Below are 16933 nucleotides of genomic sequence, written 5' to 3'. Positions count from 1 at the left end.
CCTTGAGCTTTTGATAGGGTACTATCCAAGCCTTCTTTGCCAGCTGCCCCCGAGCTCATTCTCTCCTCCTTTCTCTCTTTTCACTCACCCAGACTATCATCCTCCCTGTAAAAGTGACTTTTGTCCTTTCTATCTGTTCCACTTTGGCTCTATTCTTTATTCATTATCCATTCCGAGGGATTGGAACACGGTCATTGTAATCTCAACTCTCGTGCTAAACATTGCGTAACAGATGGGCTGTAATTTCCAGTGGCACTTCAGCGACTATCAATAGGCAGTCATAAGTGCACTGAAGGTTAACACCCGTCTTTGAGGATGGCATTGTCCCAAGAGAGGGATATTTATCCATTTGGGGCTTTATTTCCTTTTTCATGTGCATTTCTGCCTTAAGCCCTACATTTCCGCAGGCTCACTACGCGCGCCATATGGATGGTTATTGTCGAGGCGATCCAACAGTATCATAGCAAGGGATACAAAGTCATTTTCGAAGCATAGGTGAAACGATATCCATGTCAGCTGCTGGTATCTGAAGGGAAGCAGGATGAATAACAGCGAGGAGGGGGGAAAAAAAAAAAAAATCGCCGACCAAATGATGTTTCATGCCCTGTGTCAGTTTCCCCTCACTAAGTACAGTATATCAGAGTGACCCAGAGGTGTACATGGACGATAAAGCATGGGATTAAACTATAACTGACATTTTGTCCTACAAAATGGAATGAGCCAAAAATACCATCAGACCCTGAATCGGAACATCCCGTATACATTTCATGCCATTAATATCCATTACACATGCTTAGTGTGCAGGCACATTATAGCAGATTTATTGTGGTAGTGTAATCTGTCATACATCTGGCGTACGGTGTGTAATTCCTCTGCACCTGTTGTTTATGAGGCATTGATATTTAGGTGATCATACGTGAGTGATATAATTGTGTGACTGCATTTCAACAGATGGACATACTGCAGCTGACGCTTTATACAGTAGCTACAGTATTTCGGGACCAATAGCGGCGATACATCTGGCCCTTAACATGTTCTACCTTGTAAATTACTGATTTCTTGTCACACGGCATCATTATTTTTAATACGTGGATATCTACTGAACCTCAGACATTCAGAACCTTTTTTTTTCCCAGTGTAAATGTGTAACAAGCTTGTAAATATTGTTCTCTGAAGCATCCTTTTTTTGCAGTTTGCCTCATGTAAAGAGCATAATGTCCCCACTTACCTCAAACTCCCAAGACAGCTTTTTAAACTCTGACTCACGTGACCAACCGCTGTTGTTTACACAGACGTGCTCCATCGTTGCCTTCATCTGTGGACAGCAGCAAAGAATAATGATGACTCTTCCAGCCCGAGGTCATTCCTCAAGACCTCCGTTTTTCACCGGTAGACTGCTGAAGACCGAAACTGTGGAATGACCTGTTGCGTTTCCTCGTCTCTGCCCTACGTCGCCCGGTTTATTGGCTTGAAGGCGCTGATTTTGATTTTCTTTTATGCAGCATTTTTAAAATCCACTTGACAATTGTCAACCCTTCCATTTCTTTTGATGAAAAATTGCAGTTATAGCTTTTTAATGACCAATGTTCCGCCTTTGAGGTAACGCATGTGTCTACGACCGACCATTCTTGAGGTATTGTACCTCTGTCTCTGAGTGCACTTCTGAGATTCTGAGATTCCATGGACTGGCAGATCGACATTTTCAGCCACGCAAAGTAGGCCTTGTACGTCGTATCGTGAGGTTTATTATCATAGAGGAGCTTTTTGTGGAGCAGCAGTGGCTTGGAGCAGCCAGATCTGTAGTGGTTTCAAGCATGCAATTTTCTTCTGATGACGACTTCTACTCTCAGTTGTGTTCAGCTAATGCATGAATAAGTGCACAGTGATTTCTCTCAGGGAAAAATTGGTTCAGAAATGAGTCAGACTGAATTAACATGATTCAAATCAGTAGGGCGTAGGTATTAACTGCCTTAAATGAACTTGGCAAACAACAGAAAAAATGAAGAAAGTTGATTCGGAAGTATAACTCTAAACTACTGAAATATGTGAACTAAGCATTGGCAGCCATCACGTGATGGACGTATGCCAAACTTCCAACCTAAAAGTTGCACCTCTGGTCGAATGGATATACTAAGCTTTCCTTAAACTGTCCTGGCACTGTCAGCGATACACTGCTGGAAGGGAAAGTTGCCAAACTGGCACACGCACTCACTAACACACTTCATTTTCTCCTTTCATTCCCATTAATGTCTCTCCCCAACTCGTCGTTCAGATTTTGTCCGTTCTTTCTCTTTCCGGAGCTCACTAAATCACATTACACAATTTTTCTTCCTCTATCACTTCTCATCTTTCCACTCCTCTCTTCCCCGCCACTTACGTTCTTGTATACTCGCCCATTACTCTTACTCCACTGCTACATTTCTTCACTTTTCTACACATCTCACTTCACCGTGCTTGTCATAATTGAAAAAAAATATATTTTTTTTCACCCACTCAAAGATTCACTCAATCCTGCGCCCTCCCCTCATCTTCCTGTGTTTTCTTTTTTAACCTTTTGCTATTCATGTTAACCAAACTGAGCTTGAGCACTTCATTTAGACAGCAACGGGGAGGTGGCTCATTTGGCTTTGGAGTGTGCGCTCATTTGCATTTTGTCTTTCAGTGCTATGTCATGATGAATAATAATCACCGGGAATGAAAGTGGAGAGGCGCTTGGATCAGACCTGGTGTTGGCCTAGTAAATGAGCTGTGATTTAAAATGCTGTTATCTGCAATTATTTGCAACTTGCATCAGCTGAATCTGCCCTGTAAACCCAGCCTGGTTTGATAGTCACGCGTGAACGTGTTTCTGTTGGATATTTAAAAGAGGATGTGAAGGGAGTGATGGACCTGATGTATAATTAGATACCCTAGAAATAGCTGGTTGTTACCTTCTATCAAAATTGTAGTGAAAGTAGCGTGAATTTGTAGTTTGTAGACTTAGCTCTGGTCTGTGGGAAAAGGTGTGACAAATTTGCATTTTTAATTTGGTTCACTTTGTTTTGACACCATTTTTCAAGTGCACCACATGTTGTTAGCATACCTGTGGTGTCACACAAAACTGTACAACTACAGCGTCGCGTTTTCAGTGCTTTTATTCCCGTTTTGGCACTTAAAGTGCAGCTTTAAAGGAAGAACAAACCTCTGGACCTGCCCAGCAGAGGTTGAGGTGTGAAAGGGCCTCCTGACCAGCTTCAGTTGTTGACGTCACAGCAGCTGAAAGAATGGAGCCGTCAGATCTTAGTTTGGTATGGTTAATTACCATTCAGCCCCCTGGGAAATACACTTCTCCGTGTAGTGCTGCAGTGCTCGCATCAAGGCTGTGTAGTTTGTGAATGGCTACGTGGGGCTAGACGGACGTCCTCTAAGGTCTCGCTCGCATGAGACGTGTTTTTTTTTATTATTATTATATTTATCAGGTAGTTTTCTTACAGCTCACAGTTAAGATTCCCTCATGTAGTTAATATCGCCATCGGTAACATAATTTTATAAATTGGAGGGGGGGGGGGGGGGTTTGAACCGTAGATGAAGACGAACTGGTGGGATGAGAAGTGTAGGCACATGTGTGGAATCCATACAGGAAACGCATACACAAGACGCCTCCAGGGATGGGTTGTTCCATTTATCAATGTGCGATTGTGCTGTTTGCTACACGTAAGGTGGCTCATGTGATGTAGTCGACCGTCACGTCGCTGGTCCGGACACTGATGCTACGCCTCATGGGACACTCGGTGTTTTTTATAGGGTAGGTTGACTGTATCAAAAGGAGGCCTCGAGGGTAAACAACATTCCATGCAGTTGTGCTATGTGGACTATGTTGCAGACGCTAGTGGTGTCCCTCATGAGCTCTAACACACTTTCAATTACCTGAAACACAGCTCTATCTAGATGCTCCATATCACTGAATATACCGACCTCGGTATATACCGAGCACATCCCTTATAAATTCAGTACCTGAACTCTTACAAACCCAAGACAATTAAGTGTGGAAAATAAAAGCAAGGCAAATCGTTTTGCCCTTTAAATTACTTTTTTCTTCCGTTTAATTTTCCTTTTTTGTGTCGTTTGTGTTTAGGAATCCTAATACATTTCTCGTCGGTTTCTAATTTGTGTGAAGGATCAATAAAATTTCAACACTGCAACATTCAAAATTTAATGAGCACTAATCCTCCATATGACCCATTATGTTATTTATGAATTAAATACACTGCGTCACTGAAACAGAACATTCAATTTTTTTGTAAATGACTGTAATCATCCTCCTGAGTCATTCTCTCATCTCAGTCATTTGAATATTGCTTTTCTCTAAATTTAGTGACTAGAGTCAAATTTCGCAACATGAAAAGATCAGAAGGACACAGGAAGTGATTAGAAAAGTGTTATTATCTCTTCGTTCAACTTGGCCCCCACCATCCGCTCCATATAACATCCATAATTACTCAATTACATCATTTTCACAAATCACGGAGCCCTATTTTATTCGAAACTACACTTTAAAAGAAGAAAATAAACAACAGCTGGGCTTGGGTTTAAGGTTTATGTGTCCGAGCAGAGGCAGCGAGCACCCCATGGAGCCTGCCACACTGGATCAGGTCCCCGTCGCCTCCACCCCAACCCAAATATTCTCCACCGTGTCATCTATAAATGGCTTTTAGCTGTATCCGGAACACCAATTGACTGGCTTTCAGGTCGCTGCCCTCCCTGTTCAACCCCAACGCCTGTCACAGCCCATCAAGAACCCCCCACCTCATCCCAAAGAAATGCCACAGGGCACATATAAAATACACACACACACACACACACACACACACACACACACACACACAGCTTCATGGGTGTGTGACAGCGTGGCCGCTCACCACCAATGGCTCAATACCTAATTTACAAGTTAGGGATGGGGTCTTTTTAGTGGATATTTTCTGCTTCCCAGTTATTGGCCGCATGCAAACACACACATGCACACACACACAAACAAACAGCAGTTGTCTCCCTGCTGCCACTGCTCTGAGGGCCCTTTTGACATGTTCTAGCTGACACACGCCACTTCCTGAACACTACTGCATCTTCTACAGGTCTACACGTAGTCACACACTTCATCCTCCCACACACACACACACACACACACACACACACACACGCTGAGGCCGAGTGGAAGCCAGCCTGCAAGGGAGTGGATGAACCAGATTGTTCAAACTCACATTATTTTTGCGACCTTGTAGGAGAGGGAAAATTGATATTGGAGGAAAGAAAAGCAAAACTTTTAATGCAGCTATTATAAAAAAAAAGTATGTGTGTATCGCATATTTGTGTGTGACATTAGTGTTGACGTAAGACTTTTTCTTTTCACAGTGCCCTTGGGAGAGCAGAAGAGAATGTTCTCTGTGATTTCTGTTATTAGGCTCTGCATTTGTTGAGTGTGCACGTATGTGCTTGAGCTCCACACGCGTGTCCTCCTTAGCACATGCTGCTGGTGGGCTTGTCATCACACATTCCCATCCAAGCGCCTGATCTCCTGCAGCAGCCTTATTAGAACAATGAAATAGGGAGAAATTCTGCCTGACGAGGACAAAGACATTAAAACAGATTTTTCTCCAATAGAACGTCTTTAAAGTTTTATTATCTGTTAAAAAAAAAAAAAAATTGTCACCTTCAGTGTTGAGCGTTTCTGTCCTATACTCACTCAGAAACGCCAAAATTTCCTCGCCTTCCTGTCATGACCGCACACCAGACTCCCTGGTCGGCCATGGTGCTTATGTGACAAGCCTTTCCCTTTCAAACCACTTGTACAATGACAAGTCTGAAGAGACCTTCCCCCAAACCCGGGCCTCCTCGCTGCTTGCCATGCAGTATTCATGCGCTGCCATGTTGAATGACAGACATCTCTTAGGGCTACAATCCACAGCGCCGCCATGTACACTCAACTTGAAACGTTGGCAAGTTACAGACATAAAAGCTGTTCTGTTTCAGCAAATGCTCTGATGATAACCTGTCTTATGAACAGTTTTATGCTCTCAAAAAGAGACCAGAGATGGCAGGAGAAAGGGAATGTAATGAGGATTGAGAAAGCACTGCTAAAAAAGAGCATTGCTGTAACATAGAAACGCCTGTAAAAGGGAGGTTTTTTTTTTCTTCTTCTTTTTTTTTTTGGTTGGTTGGAGATTGACTGCTCATGTCTGGGAGGCTGTGTGTCTGATCGTCATTGCTGTTAATGAGTGAGGCTCTACATGCATGGAAGACGAGCCTCATTGTTCCCCTTTCCACACGAGTTGTCTTTACGTTGCCTGACATCCAGTCTTGGCATCCAGCGCATAACCAGTACTGGATTAGCCGCTTGCTTTTTCATATGTACTCTTAACAAAATCTGGTTCCCCTTGGCTTTTTTTTTTTTTTTTTTCACTTTGCGGTGACATAAAAAAATAGAAGGGGGGCAACTCACCTACGCACCAGATCGTGCACAACCTGTCAGAAAGCTGCCATGTTAGTTCTTGCTCAGATCTGTCACTTTCACACCATGCTCACCAGAACACCACCTGGGCACAGCATACTGGCCAGCGTGGGGAAATACACTGTCTCTCTCACTCTCGCGGGGACAGATTCACAGTCAGGCATACACACTGATGAGTGCCAAAACACCAGACCCGCACCACCTGTCGTTCCGCTCACAAAAAGCAGCACACATCCACATAGTCTCTCACTGATTCCCCATCTATCAAGTCACCTCGATTTTAAAATAGATAACAATATGAATTTGTACGCAACTGTATCAGATAGCGTTTATTCTCAGAAGGCAAATTTACTGGCAAATTGTCGGTGTGAAATTGTAATAAATGAATCTCATGACTTTCTGATGCTGGTTTAGTTGCATACTCTTTTGAAAGTTAAATTTCTGCGAAAACATTAACATGGCACACGTTCAGGTACACACTCACCACGTCCTTCTTAGCCAAACCGAATATTTTATTCAGGACTCTGCTCCTGCCAGCGTCCATGACAACTGGCCACCATACATGGCATCTGTCTGACATATGGGAGCTCTGTAGGGTCATCCAGACGAGCACGCCGTCACCTGCTGTCTTCTGCTATTCAAACGCCCTCGAAACACTGCATTTTGTTTGCTTTGTACCTTCCCTCATTAGGTGTTGAGGTTTAATTCCCATTCAACTTATAAGTGAATGTTGAAGAAAAGGAAATGTGTTTTAGGTTTCCATCAACTAGCTCAATAGGCTACGCAGTGCCACCAAGAGATGGCAGTAAAGGCAGCCTTACGCAGGTCTGCAGCTCGGACAAGAGTTCGATGGGGAGTGCCAGTTGTTATTGGACATGCTGCTCGCTGTCTGGAGACGAAGGCAAAGTTTGTGAATATCCATGAAGACGACAGTGGCAGAAACAGCTGGTCAGGATTTGCTATGTTCTAGCTTGTTCATCCGGCACATTGATTCATTTATTGAAAGAAAAGCATCGAAACCACCTCAAACAAGTGTTAAAAGAAACTTTTTTTGTGAAGCACCTATCAAACTTTTAAGAGCTTGGGAGTGTCAAGTTGTCGAAGGTCAAAGGACAGAGTGTGTTACTTTTTGTACTGATTGTAAAGCACTGAGGGGCAATTTCTGATCCTTGATTTTGGGGTTAATAGATACGATTTCATTGATTAGACATAGTGAGACATTGGATATGTCCTTGAAGCTGTAGCTTAGTTTGCAAGGGGTGACACCACTAGTTTGGCTCCGTCCATAGTGAAGCTGTCTGCCCACCAACATATTTACCTTACAGATGTTATCAGAGAGGTATGCCATCACAATCTCAGCAGGCATCCCTCTTGAGCTAAATCTCCTCTGCCTTGAGCGAACATTCTTTGCCGATCACAATCCCGCATCACAGCTTCTCTTGCATTCCCAAAACATGTATCTAATATCACACTTTGTTTCCCTCAACACGAACCCCTTCCTACTCCACTTGAAGGCATCTCCAGATGAGTTTCGCTGCTGTCGTAAATGAGCCATTCCGCCTCCCTACTGGCGCCGACAGAAAAGCTGTTGAAAGGAGGATCTGGAACATATTCATAGAGCAGACTTCACCGGTGCTCAGCTGCACACCAATTGACTGTTGTGTTGCGCTGTTAAGTAGACTGTTGTCAAACTAAAGAGGCGACCGTGTGGGTTCCAGAATCGCAGCATATAATCTGTGCGCGTTGGGCCGTGTTCCTCTTGACTTTTCTGTTATGAATATTTCCAATTCACCTCAGATACTTCTCCTCTCTAGTTTTCCATGTTGTGGATCAAGATCAGCAAAAACGAATACAAGGACCGAGAGCTTGCCTCTAAAACCCAAGTGACATCACTGGCCCTTTGTGTCTGTGAAATATTGTCGGCTGGGTCTTCCATATGGTGACATCTGCCTGATGGGACCAAGATGCCATATTCCACTGGCTTCCAAAAAATCTCTCCTTTAGTTGGCTTTGATGGATGACTTGTGCAGCAACTGCACTTTCCCCTAGCCACACACTTGCTCATGCACTCTCTCAAGAGTGACTGTGTCGACCTACGTGCACGCGCCGGCTAAGCAATTAAACTCCAGCGCCCCATACACACACTGCAGTTTTAACATCTGGCATTCTTGTTCTAGTACGTGCGTGTGTCTGAGTGTGAATGCCAGCTCATCTGCTGCTATAATAAGCTACAAAACATGGTGCACAATTGAATCTATTACAAGAACACAGTGAGCACATTACCGCCTCTTTCTTTCAAGAAGCATTTGTTTTCTTTGTCTTGTTCCATTAAAGTTGTTTTTATTTATGCATCATTCTCATGTTTCCATGTGCTCAGCCTAGTAATCAGTATGCACCAGTCTATCTTCATGTTTAAATTCACATAAATTTGCAGTACAAGTCTCACAGAACTATATGACTCACAGGCAGGATTAAATGTTTTGGTGGCAAGGCAGCAATCTGTGGGTGTGTGAATGTCCTCACACTCCGTCGTCACTGTGACATTGTGGTACGGTGGACGACAGCCCTGCTCAGAGGGTCTGCTGCTCCGGCTTTCCAAGGTACATACATCCACTTGCACTGTACTCATCTAACCAAAGACTTCCTCGCCGCTCCCCCACCCTCTTCCCTATTACTCATCACTGGTTCATTCAATGAGGCTAAATGGCTGCTCTAGCAGAAGCAGTCAATATGTTCAACACTGCACACACACTGTCTTCCTACGCTCTCTTGTTCTTTTCTGTCCTCTCACTACGTCCATATTGCAGATTTTTGATGTGGAACAAGGCAGACAATTGCTTTCACATTAGAGATAGATGGTCATTCTTTCACAGTACATGGAGTTACAAATATGTGCATCTGGTGCGTACTTGATTAAAAGATGTATGCAGGACGACACAATTTAGGAATAAGAAAATATAATATTATAATATTACATCAACCACAGGAACTTTTGCTTAAAAATGAAAGAATTGGGTTTTTTCAGCATAATTTTGCACCAAAGTGACATTTCTATGCTTATTTTAAAACGTTATTCCCAAACTCTGGTAAACTTGTTTTATCTGGGATAAAAAAAAAAAAACAAACGTAAAGTTTAAAAAAAAAAAACTCTCCTGGTCGTCGTCTTATTGGCTCTCTCATCACATGACTAACCGAGGCACCGGGAACCAACCAATCGTAGGTCAAGCAGGAGTACGGGTGGGGTCTTCCTTTGATATGTTCCCTAACTTGCTTAAATATGTATAAATGATTGAATGACTTCACCCTACACCAGTGGGAGCAGCACAACAGCACCATCCTCTACAGGGCTTCTAGTGTACGGTCTGGCAGAGCTAGCCTTAGCAGTGCTAGCCTAGCCGCTCACAGACAGCACAGATGCATCCTCAATTAAAGTGTGTCATTATTATTATTTGATGGCTATGAGATCCTCATGAGGTTGAATAAAGGGCAAAAAAAAAAAAGATAAAAAATATTGTAATGCCATGATGAGAACTACTTTGTTGTCTTTCCTTTTTTTTTAACCAGTAAAATGATAAAAAAAAATGCAGGAAAATGGAGCCACTCTGAGATTTGCCTTTCATCAGAGATGGCGTAGGTACACAGCAAAAGGTTGAATGATTCAGGGGACTTAGAGGGGAGTTCTGTTCTCTGTTCCAACAATCGTCTGCTGACTCCCACTATGTTCCTCTGCTAAATGAAACACAGGTAGAACCTTGGCATTCACCCCTTGGAGTTTTAGCTCATTACCCCCTGAAGTCGTCCTGCGAAAGCACATTATTAGAAATTGCGCCACAAAGTGCCATGTGTTGATCCGAGTGGTTTTCGCTGGAGTTGAATCATGGAAGGTGGATGAAAGCAACAGCCGTAAACGGTGAACTGTAATGTCCTTGCTCCGTGTGTTTCACCCTCACACAGCGACATAACCGCTCAGTGTGTGTGTGTGCGTGTGTGTGTGTGTGTGTGTGTTATCAAACCCTTTGGAGAATTGTGAAACTTTCCATGTAAGCAGAGCTTGTTTGGTTCACCTTAATCCTTTAATTCCTACGTGTTACATGGTGATGCGATATGCTGATGACTTGTTCTTTCTGCCCTAGGTGACAGAGTACCTGAACAGTCAAGAATCCGCCAAGAGTGCCAGGGTGAGTTCCATCATGTGTCCCCATGAGCTTCCTCTTTCCTCTTTCGCCTGATAGGTTCCTAAAACAAGCATCCACATTACTAATTGCTTTCCTACAACAACGAACAATGAGAGTCTTTTCTCTGCCTCTCCATTTCCACCTCTCCTCCCTCTCCCTCTCTCGATGCATATTACGTTGGCAATCACCATTGCCCCATATGGATTGCTGCCCACAGTCTGTGCAGGTTCATAGTGTGAAAATGGGGGTGGGGACGCGTGAAAATGTGTGCAGAGGAGGAAAAAAACGGGGAGAATAATTAGGAGGAAGGACATCACACACACACACACACACACACACACACACACGAGGCTCCCATGTTAAGATGTCACTGAGCTTAAACACGGCGCCGTCAGTGGAAACGGCCATATTAGAGGCCGCAAAACAATATTAAAATCAAATACATGAGTCATAAAAATAATAATCCATATCAGAGAGGTATGAACTAGTGTCCCTCCGTGTAGTTTTCCTGCCACCCCTCATTACTGCACTAAATTTGCCTTTGAAAATAGTTCTCAACTTATGGACGATTTACTCCTGTAATGTTGCTTAAAATTACAGTGTATAAGGAAATGATTTGGCCTTTCTTTGAGGTGAAACTTTTTAGTAATGATCTACTATGGAAAAGCTTTTAATGAGTGATTTAAAGAAGGAGAGGGGACTTGTTTCTACAGCCAGGTGACAAACAAAAAGAAACTTGACCTTTGACCACCAAAATCTTTAGAGTTTGTCCTGGAGGCCCAGTGGGGGTTTAGCACATTGGACGAGAAGAGCAAAGCTCACAAAGCAAGAACGTCCTGTGTGTGTCATGGAGAACAGGACAAAGAGAGGAGTCATGTCTGCTCTGGTTTAGTTGCAGTTGCTCCTCTTGGGGCAACTTGCCCTTCTCGTGTGCCCTCGGCTGACAAAATTTACACTGAACTGTCAAATGTGCTTTGTAATGGGGAGTTTATGCACTGCAGAGCTACTTTATTATCCAGCTCAATGTTCATCCTGACAGTCTGATTGATATTTTCAGTCGTCTGAAGAGGAGGACCCTACTTACTGATTTCTTTCCCAATGATCTAAATGCAGATGTCACTTTATGCACCAACAATGATTCACCCTGCAAAGCCAATAAAATCTTCCCCAGTTGTCATTTTGGTCCAACATCCAGATCAGCGGCTCAACATTCTCTTGCCTGCCACCGAGCCTGATTTTACTGATCTGCACTTTACATTTCTCCATTCGTTTTTTTTGTCCTTTAATTTGTCGCTCGTATGTGTAAGTGAAGCCCCTCAGGTGAGGTGGAGGAGCCCCGTTCACAGAGACGACACTTACTTCTGGGTTTCTCTTTAAACTTTGACAGCTGAGTGTTGATGGCACACAATCTGAAATGCCTCTCACAAGAACAGACACTGTGATCCTGTTTCCTGTTTACTCATGTAAATGTCAAGCATGGTGGCTCAAAGTCCTAGCGGCGACCCGTCACCAGCCACCTCCCCTGCGCTCTCTAAGTTACCCAGACAACGCAGCAGGCAGAGGTGGAAGCGACTAATCCCAGTCTGACTTCCTAGCGTGTTGACAGGGAGGAGGATGAAGAAAGCAGCAGAGTGAGACCAGAGGAAAGGCCGAACATTTAAAGAAAAACACAAAAAAACAACAAAAATGGCTCATTCATTCATTCTATGTAATAACTGCTGCTAATTCGCACAGTCGCTAATTAGCTATGAATCACAGCGTTAACAGCGTGGCAAAAAAAAGAAACACCCCACACAAACCCTCCATACGTACACACACACACACACACACACACACACAACCTTTTTACAATCACATTTAAATACCTAAAACCTCATCGGTGCAGCTCCTGTGTGATATAGGCGGCGTTTAGGAAACGCCGAGGGTTTATGAGGCGATGCAGGAGTGTAAATGTAATGGAATCGAGGAATTAATAGACTGGGTGGGTATTTGAGTTGCTGTGGGCGAGCGGAGAGAGTTGGATGAAATGGTGGTGATGATGATGCAGGCCTAAGAAAAGAGAGAGATCTCTCACTCTCTCATTGCATGATGGCTTTCCTTCTTGTCTTTCCCCCGACCATTTAGCAGGTAATGTAGCTAGCGACGGTATGGAGGTCCGAGAAGTTGAGAACGCAACTGCGTTTTACGGCTGTTTGTAGGGATGGGCGTGAGTAATAGATTACTCAATTACTCGCCGTCATCAGAGGGGTCAATGGGGCAACTTAATCGTTTCTACTTTGTTTCGTTTGTGTTCTCAAGATCCATCCAGGATCCCATACCAACTAAAATCCCTTCAAATTAAAAGCAACAGTGTTTTTGTTGTTTGTTTTTACTGTTTTGGTATTGTCAGAGCTGGCTTTCTGAAAATAGCCTTATTTTGAAAACTTCTGACAGGAAGTCAAGTGTTCAGGCCCTTGTTGCATCCGGTATATTTTCCCATCCCTCCTCTTTTACGAGTGTTACTCTCACCTTCCGAATTGCTCGGCTACATAAGCTGCTAAGCTAGCTGGACTGATGAGCTCGGACCTTGTTGATTTTTGACGTTTAAGTAAGAGGCTGAAGTTCAACATATTAATGAGCACCCAGGAAACTGTTCATCTTTTACATTGCAACATTTGCATCCCCCAAATCCTCCTCAGACTAATGTAACGAGAGACTAAGAGTCCAGAGCTGCGTTTCCATAGCAGGAACTCTTCGAGGAACTGCTGGATCTTGGGTCTGAATTCAGTTCCTGAGTCTCTGCTCGAGAGGTAGTACTCTCCAATGGCCCAGGAACTTAGGAGGCAGGGCTGCACCACTGAAGAGCTCTGATTGGTCGAGTACTCGCAGCTTTACCACAGGCCATCAGCCTGACTTACATATTCTTCCTGGGACATGAGGCCGCAGTGGAAACACACCAACAACCTCTTAGTTCCTCAAAGAAAAGTAGTTCCTGATACTTCTGGTAGCAATGCATCTCCTTTCTTTCTTTTTTTTTTTGTCAGTTCCAAAAAAGATGTTGGAGATCCAAATGTTGCTGTGTAACAAAGAGTAAAGGTTTCTTGGGGCCTCAGCAATGTGCAGACCTGCTTTTCCTTGTTTGGCTTTTTGTCCTGTATCCATGTGTGTTCCTTTGACAGGTGCACGATTGTTGCTTTTCTACGTTTTGTTGCTTTTTTTTTTTTTTTAGCTGATTAACTTACAAAAACCTGAGAGCGAGACATGCTTTCTCTCATATTTTGCTGGTTTCTGCATTCTAGAAATTCTCTTTCCTCCCGGGATTAAGAGAAAACCTCACTCACCCCTACTTTTTCCTTTATAGAGAGAAGAATAATTATGAAAATAATAGAATCTGTCTGTCGTTCCAACAGCTCAACATTTGGCGCTACGGAGACTTCCGCGCAGACGACGCCGACGAGTTTGGCTACAGCCGTTAAAAAAAAAAAAAAAAAAGCAAATTCAACAAAACCGACCATCCAATCAACACCATTCCAAAGACCAACATGGACGGCGAGTGACTCACTGGACAGAAGACGACGAAAATACATAACAAAAACGACAAGCATTGACTCACTCTTCCATTTAAAGTAATACTTCATCCCTCCAGTCCTGATTTCTCTCTTCCGCTCATGAGTTTCTCTTGTTTTGTTTATGTTTCTCTGGCTAGCTCTTGTAGCTTCACATGCTAGCACTTCAAAACAATTACAAAAAAAAAATCACGCAAGAATCCGTTTCAATTCATCTTATATATATATTTTTTTTCTTTATTTGTACCAAAAACGGGCCACTGCCAGCTCAAACAAGCCTGCGTTATTGCCAATGTGTTCTTTACCGTGTGAACCATCATGATAACTTGCATAAACGTGTTTCAGCCAATCATGTTCTTTGAGGTTCTAACCCAGAACGCTCCATTTTTACATCAAAGTAATGCTTCCCGAATGAACTACATGTAAATGTGAGGATGTGTTGTAAATGGATTTATATCAGGGGGAATGCCGCAGGTGGAGGCACACAGATGACAAAACAAAAAAAACAAAAAAAAGGAGGAGTTTATTTTTGTCTTCAGTGTTTATCTGTGTGATGATGACATTTGCAGACGTTTTCGTGGGCAGTGTTTTGTCGTTTATTCACTGTCACACTTTTATGACCAGTAAATATGGAAGCCATGTGGTATTTTCTCATCTCTCTAGCTCTCTATCTCTCTTCCTCTGTAAAGTTTACATTCTGATGGTGATGAACTGTCGTCGGCGGTCTCTTCTTTCTGTCTCTGTATACCATAGCAGAAACTTGTTTCCCTAATTATGGACCTTTACATTCTATCAAAAATCTCCTGAATAAAAATAAGCAAACTTAAAGTCTTCTGATTTCCTTTTTTTTTGGGGGGGGGGGGGGGGGGGGACCGGAAGATGATTAGAATTTTTCAAAATTGAGTCCTTGAGGAAGGAGGCTGCATATTCCACTCATGATTGAATTTAGAATGTTTGTCTTTAATAAAACAGATGCACTCAAATATAAGGGCCTCTCTCCCTCTCCCTCTCCCTCTCCCTCTCTCATTTTTCTACCTGTAAACGGTCCGGAAAGTTTGATTAAGCCTGGCAGTCTTTTCAGCCAATGTGAAATTAGCAATGCAGATCATGTTTTGGAAGCCTATTTCAATTTGGAGTAGTTTAGTCTCTTTAAAAAAAACCTTTAAAAGAAATCACAGAGTTTCGTGTTGGAGAGAATTTTTTTCCTGTGTAGTTTGTGTCAGTAAATGCAAATTGGGCTTCTGCAGCATTAACATAATGAACTATTCTTAGAGGGTTTATTTTGAAGGGGAACGTGGGTCCCCCCCCCCCCCCCCTTTCGTTTAAATGTTTTTGACAGTTTCCTGACTAAAACCGGTAGAAAGAGTTTTTGATGAATAAATAAAGCCAGTGAAGTTACGGCAATTTACTTCACATCCACCTGCACATGAGAGTACACGTTAAAAATCTGTTCCTGTTTCATATTGACAAACTCTACGTTGTAACTTTTCGGTAAACGTGGGTTTCTCTTCGTTTTTTTTATGTGTAAACAAAATTTTTGCAAGCGCTTTTGCGTGAAGAAAATTCATAGAAATGCTTCGGTAAAAGATGTGCATAAACCTTGATCAAAAATATCTGCAGCATCAACTGTCATTTACCTTTCTGACCTCTGGCAGATATGATAGAGGCCAGCGTTGATGGGAAATGGTTCTCTCAAGTGTTTCAGAAGTGTGTCGGGTGATAAAGGACTCAGAGAATTTAACGTCGTTTTCCATTTGTTTGTTTTTTTCCCGCTTAAAAGGGATAAGATCAACAAAAACATTAAAAAAAAAAAGAAATCAATGTAGGCAAGAAATTAATGAAAATCCCATCTTTAGCTTCAAGGTTTATCGGGGAAATTAAGATTTTACACATTAGCATGGATATAAAATGACCTGCCCTCGGTCTCGGCTGAATCTCGGCTTAATCCCGGCTGAATGTTGCTGAGTGTTGCATTAAATTTGCCTCCACTTCTTTTTATCCAACTTTCATCTTTGTTTCATGAAACAGCTGGAAGGCATGAAAAATTACTGCAGTGGTTTTGTTTTTTGTTTTTTTTTTAGGTTTGTTTCAGTGTAATTTGTATTTCGGGTCAAGCATTTGAAACTGATTGCAGCCGTATCCTCCACAGTACATAATGAAGCTCTCATAAACATTTAATACAGGCTACCGTATAAATAAATGCTCCATCCGCATTAAAATACTGTTGGGTGTAGATCACGCACGCTTCAGCATGAACCACATCGCTGCCTTCTTGTAGCATCACATCTATATTTTAAAGCTTAATTCATGAACTGGTTCATGCTAGAATGAGCCAATGGCAGTACAACACTGTTATATGCTGCAGTACTTTCATCAGCAAGGTCACCTTGATGAGAAAATCAGTCTAGAAACTTACAGATTTTCAAAGTAAATGAATTGCTTTGATTGGCTACATCTCCATCTGTCAGTTATTTAGATTGACAGCTCAGTATGTGTGGTTGTAGTTCTCTGTAAACACACCAGACAGCACTCAGCCATGATGGAAATGACTCTCTGATGCTTGAGTACATTGAACACACTCATTCTTCCAACAACATTCAGTAATTTTATTAAAAAGAAGGGAAATCTGCACAGGAAACTACACCGATCAGCCAAAACATTAAAACCACTCGCAGCTTTCCTATAACCCAAACGTTCCACCTTAGTGGGGTAAATCCTGATCATGGAAC

The 16933-nt window shown here is 42.6% G+C and overlaps 1 protein-coding gene across 1 annotated transcript in view; it reads left to right on the top strand.

The window, feature by feature from the left end:
- The window catches only part of snd1 (staphylococcal nuclease and tudor domain containing 1), a 176049-nt gene extending 161018 nt beyond the window's left edge, over positions 1-15031 (top strand). The window contains exons 23-24 of the mRNA XM_086202009.1: positions 10618-10662; positions 14049-15031. Coding sequence (XP_086058135.1) covers positions 10618-10662; positions 14049-14114 — 111 coding nt within the window. The 3' untranslated portion in view covers positions 14115-15031. The remainder of the gene's footprint in view (positions 1-10617; positions 10663-14048) is intronic.
- Positions 15032-16933: the final 1902 nt, after the last annotated feature.

Source organism: Aulostomus chinensis, chromosome 4 (genome assembly GCF_037954235.1).
Source record: "Aulostomus chinensis isolate RoL2024-O1b breed Wild chromosome 4, RoL_Achi_v1.0, whole genome shotgun sequence".
In the NCBI taxonomy this organism is placed as follows: Eukaryota; Metazoa; Chordata; class Actinopteri; order Syngnathiformes; family Aulostomidae; genus Aulostomus; species Aulostomus chinensis.
Note: the sequence above shows the minus strand (reverse complement) of the source record. Positions and strands in the feature narration are given on the sequence as shown.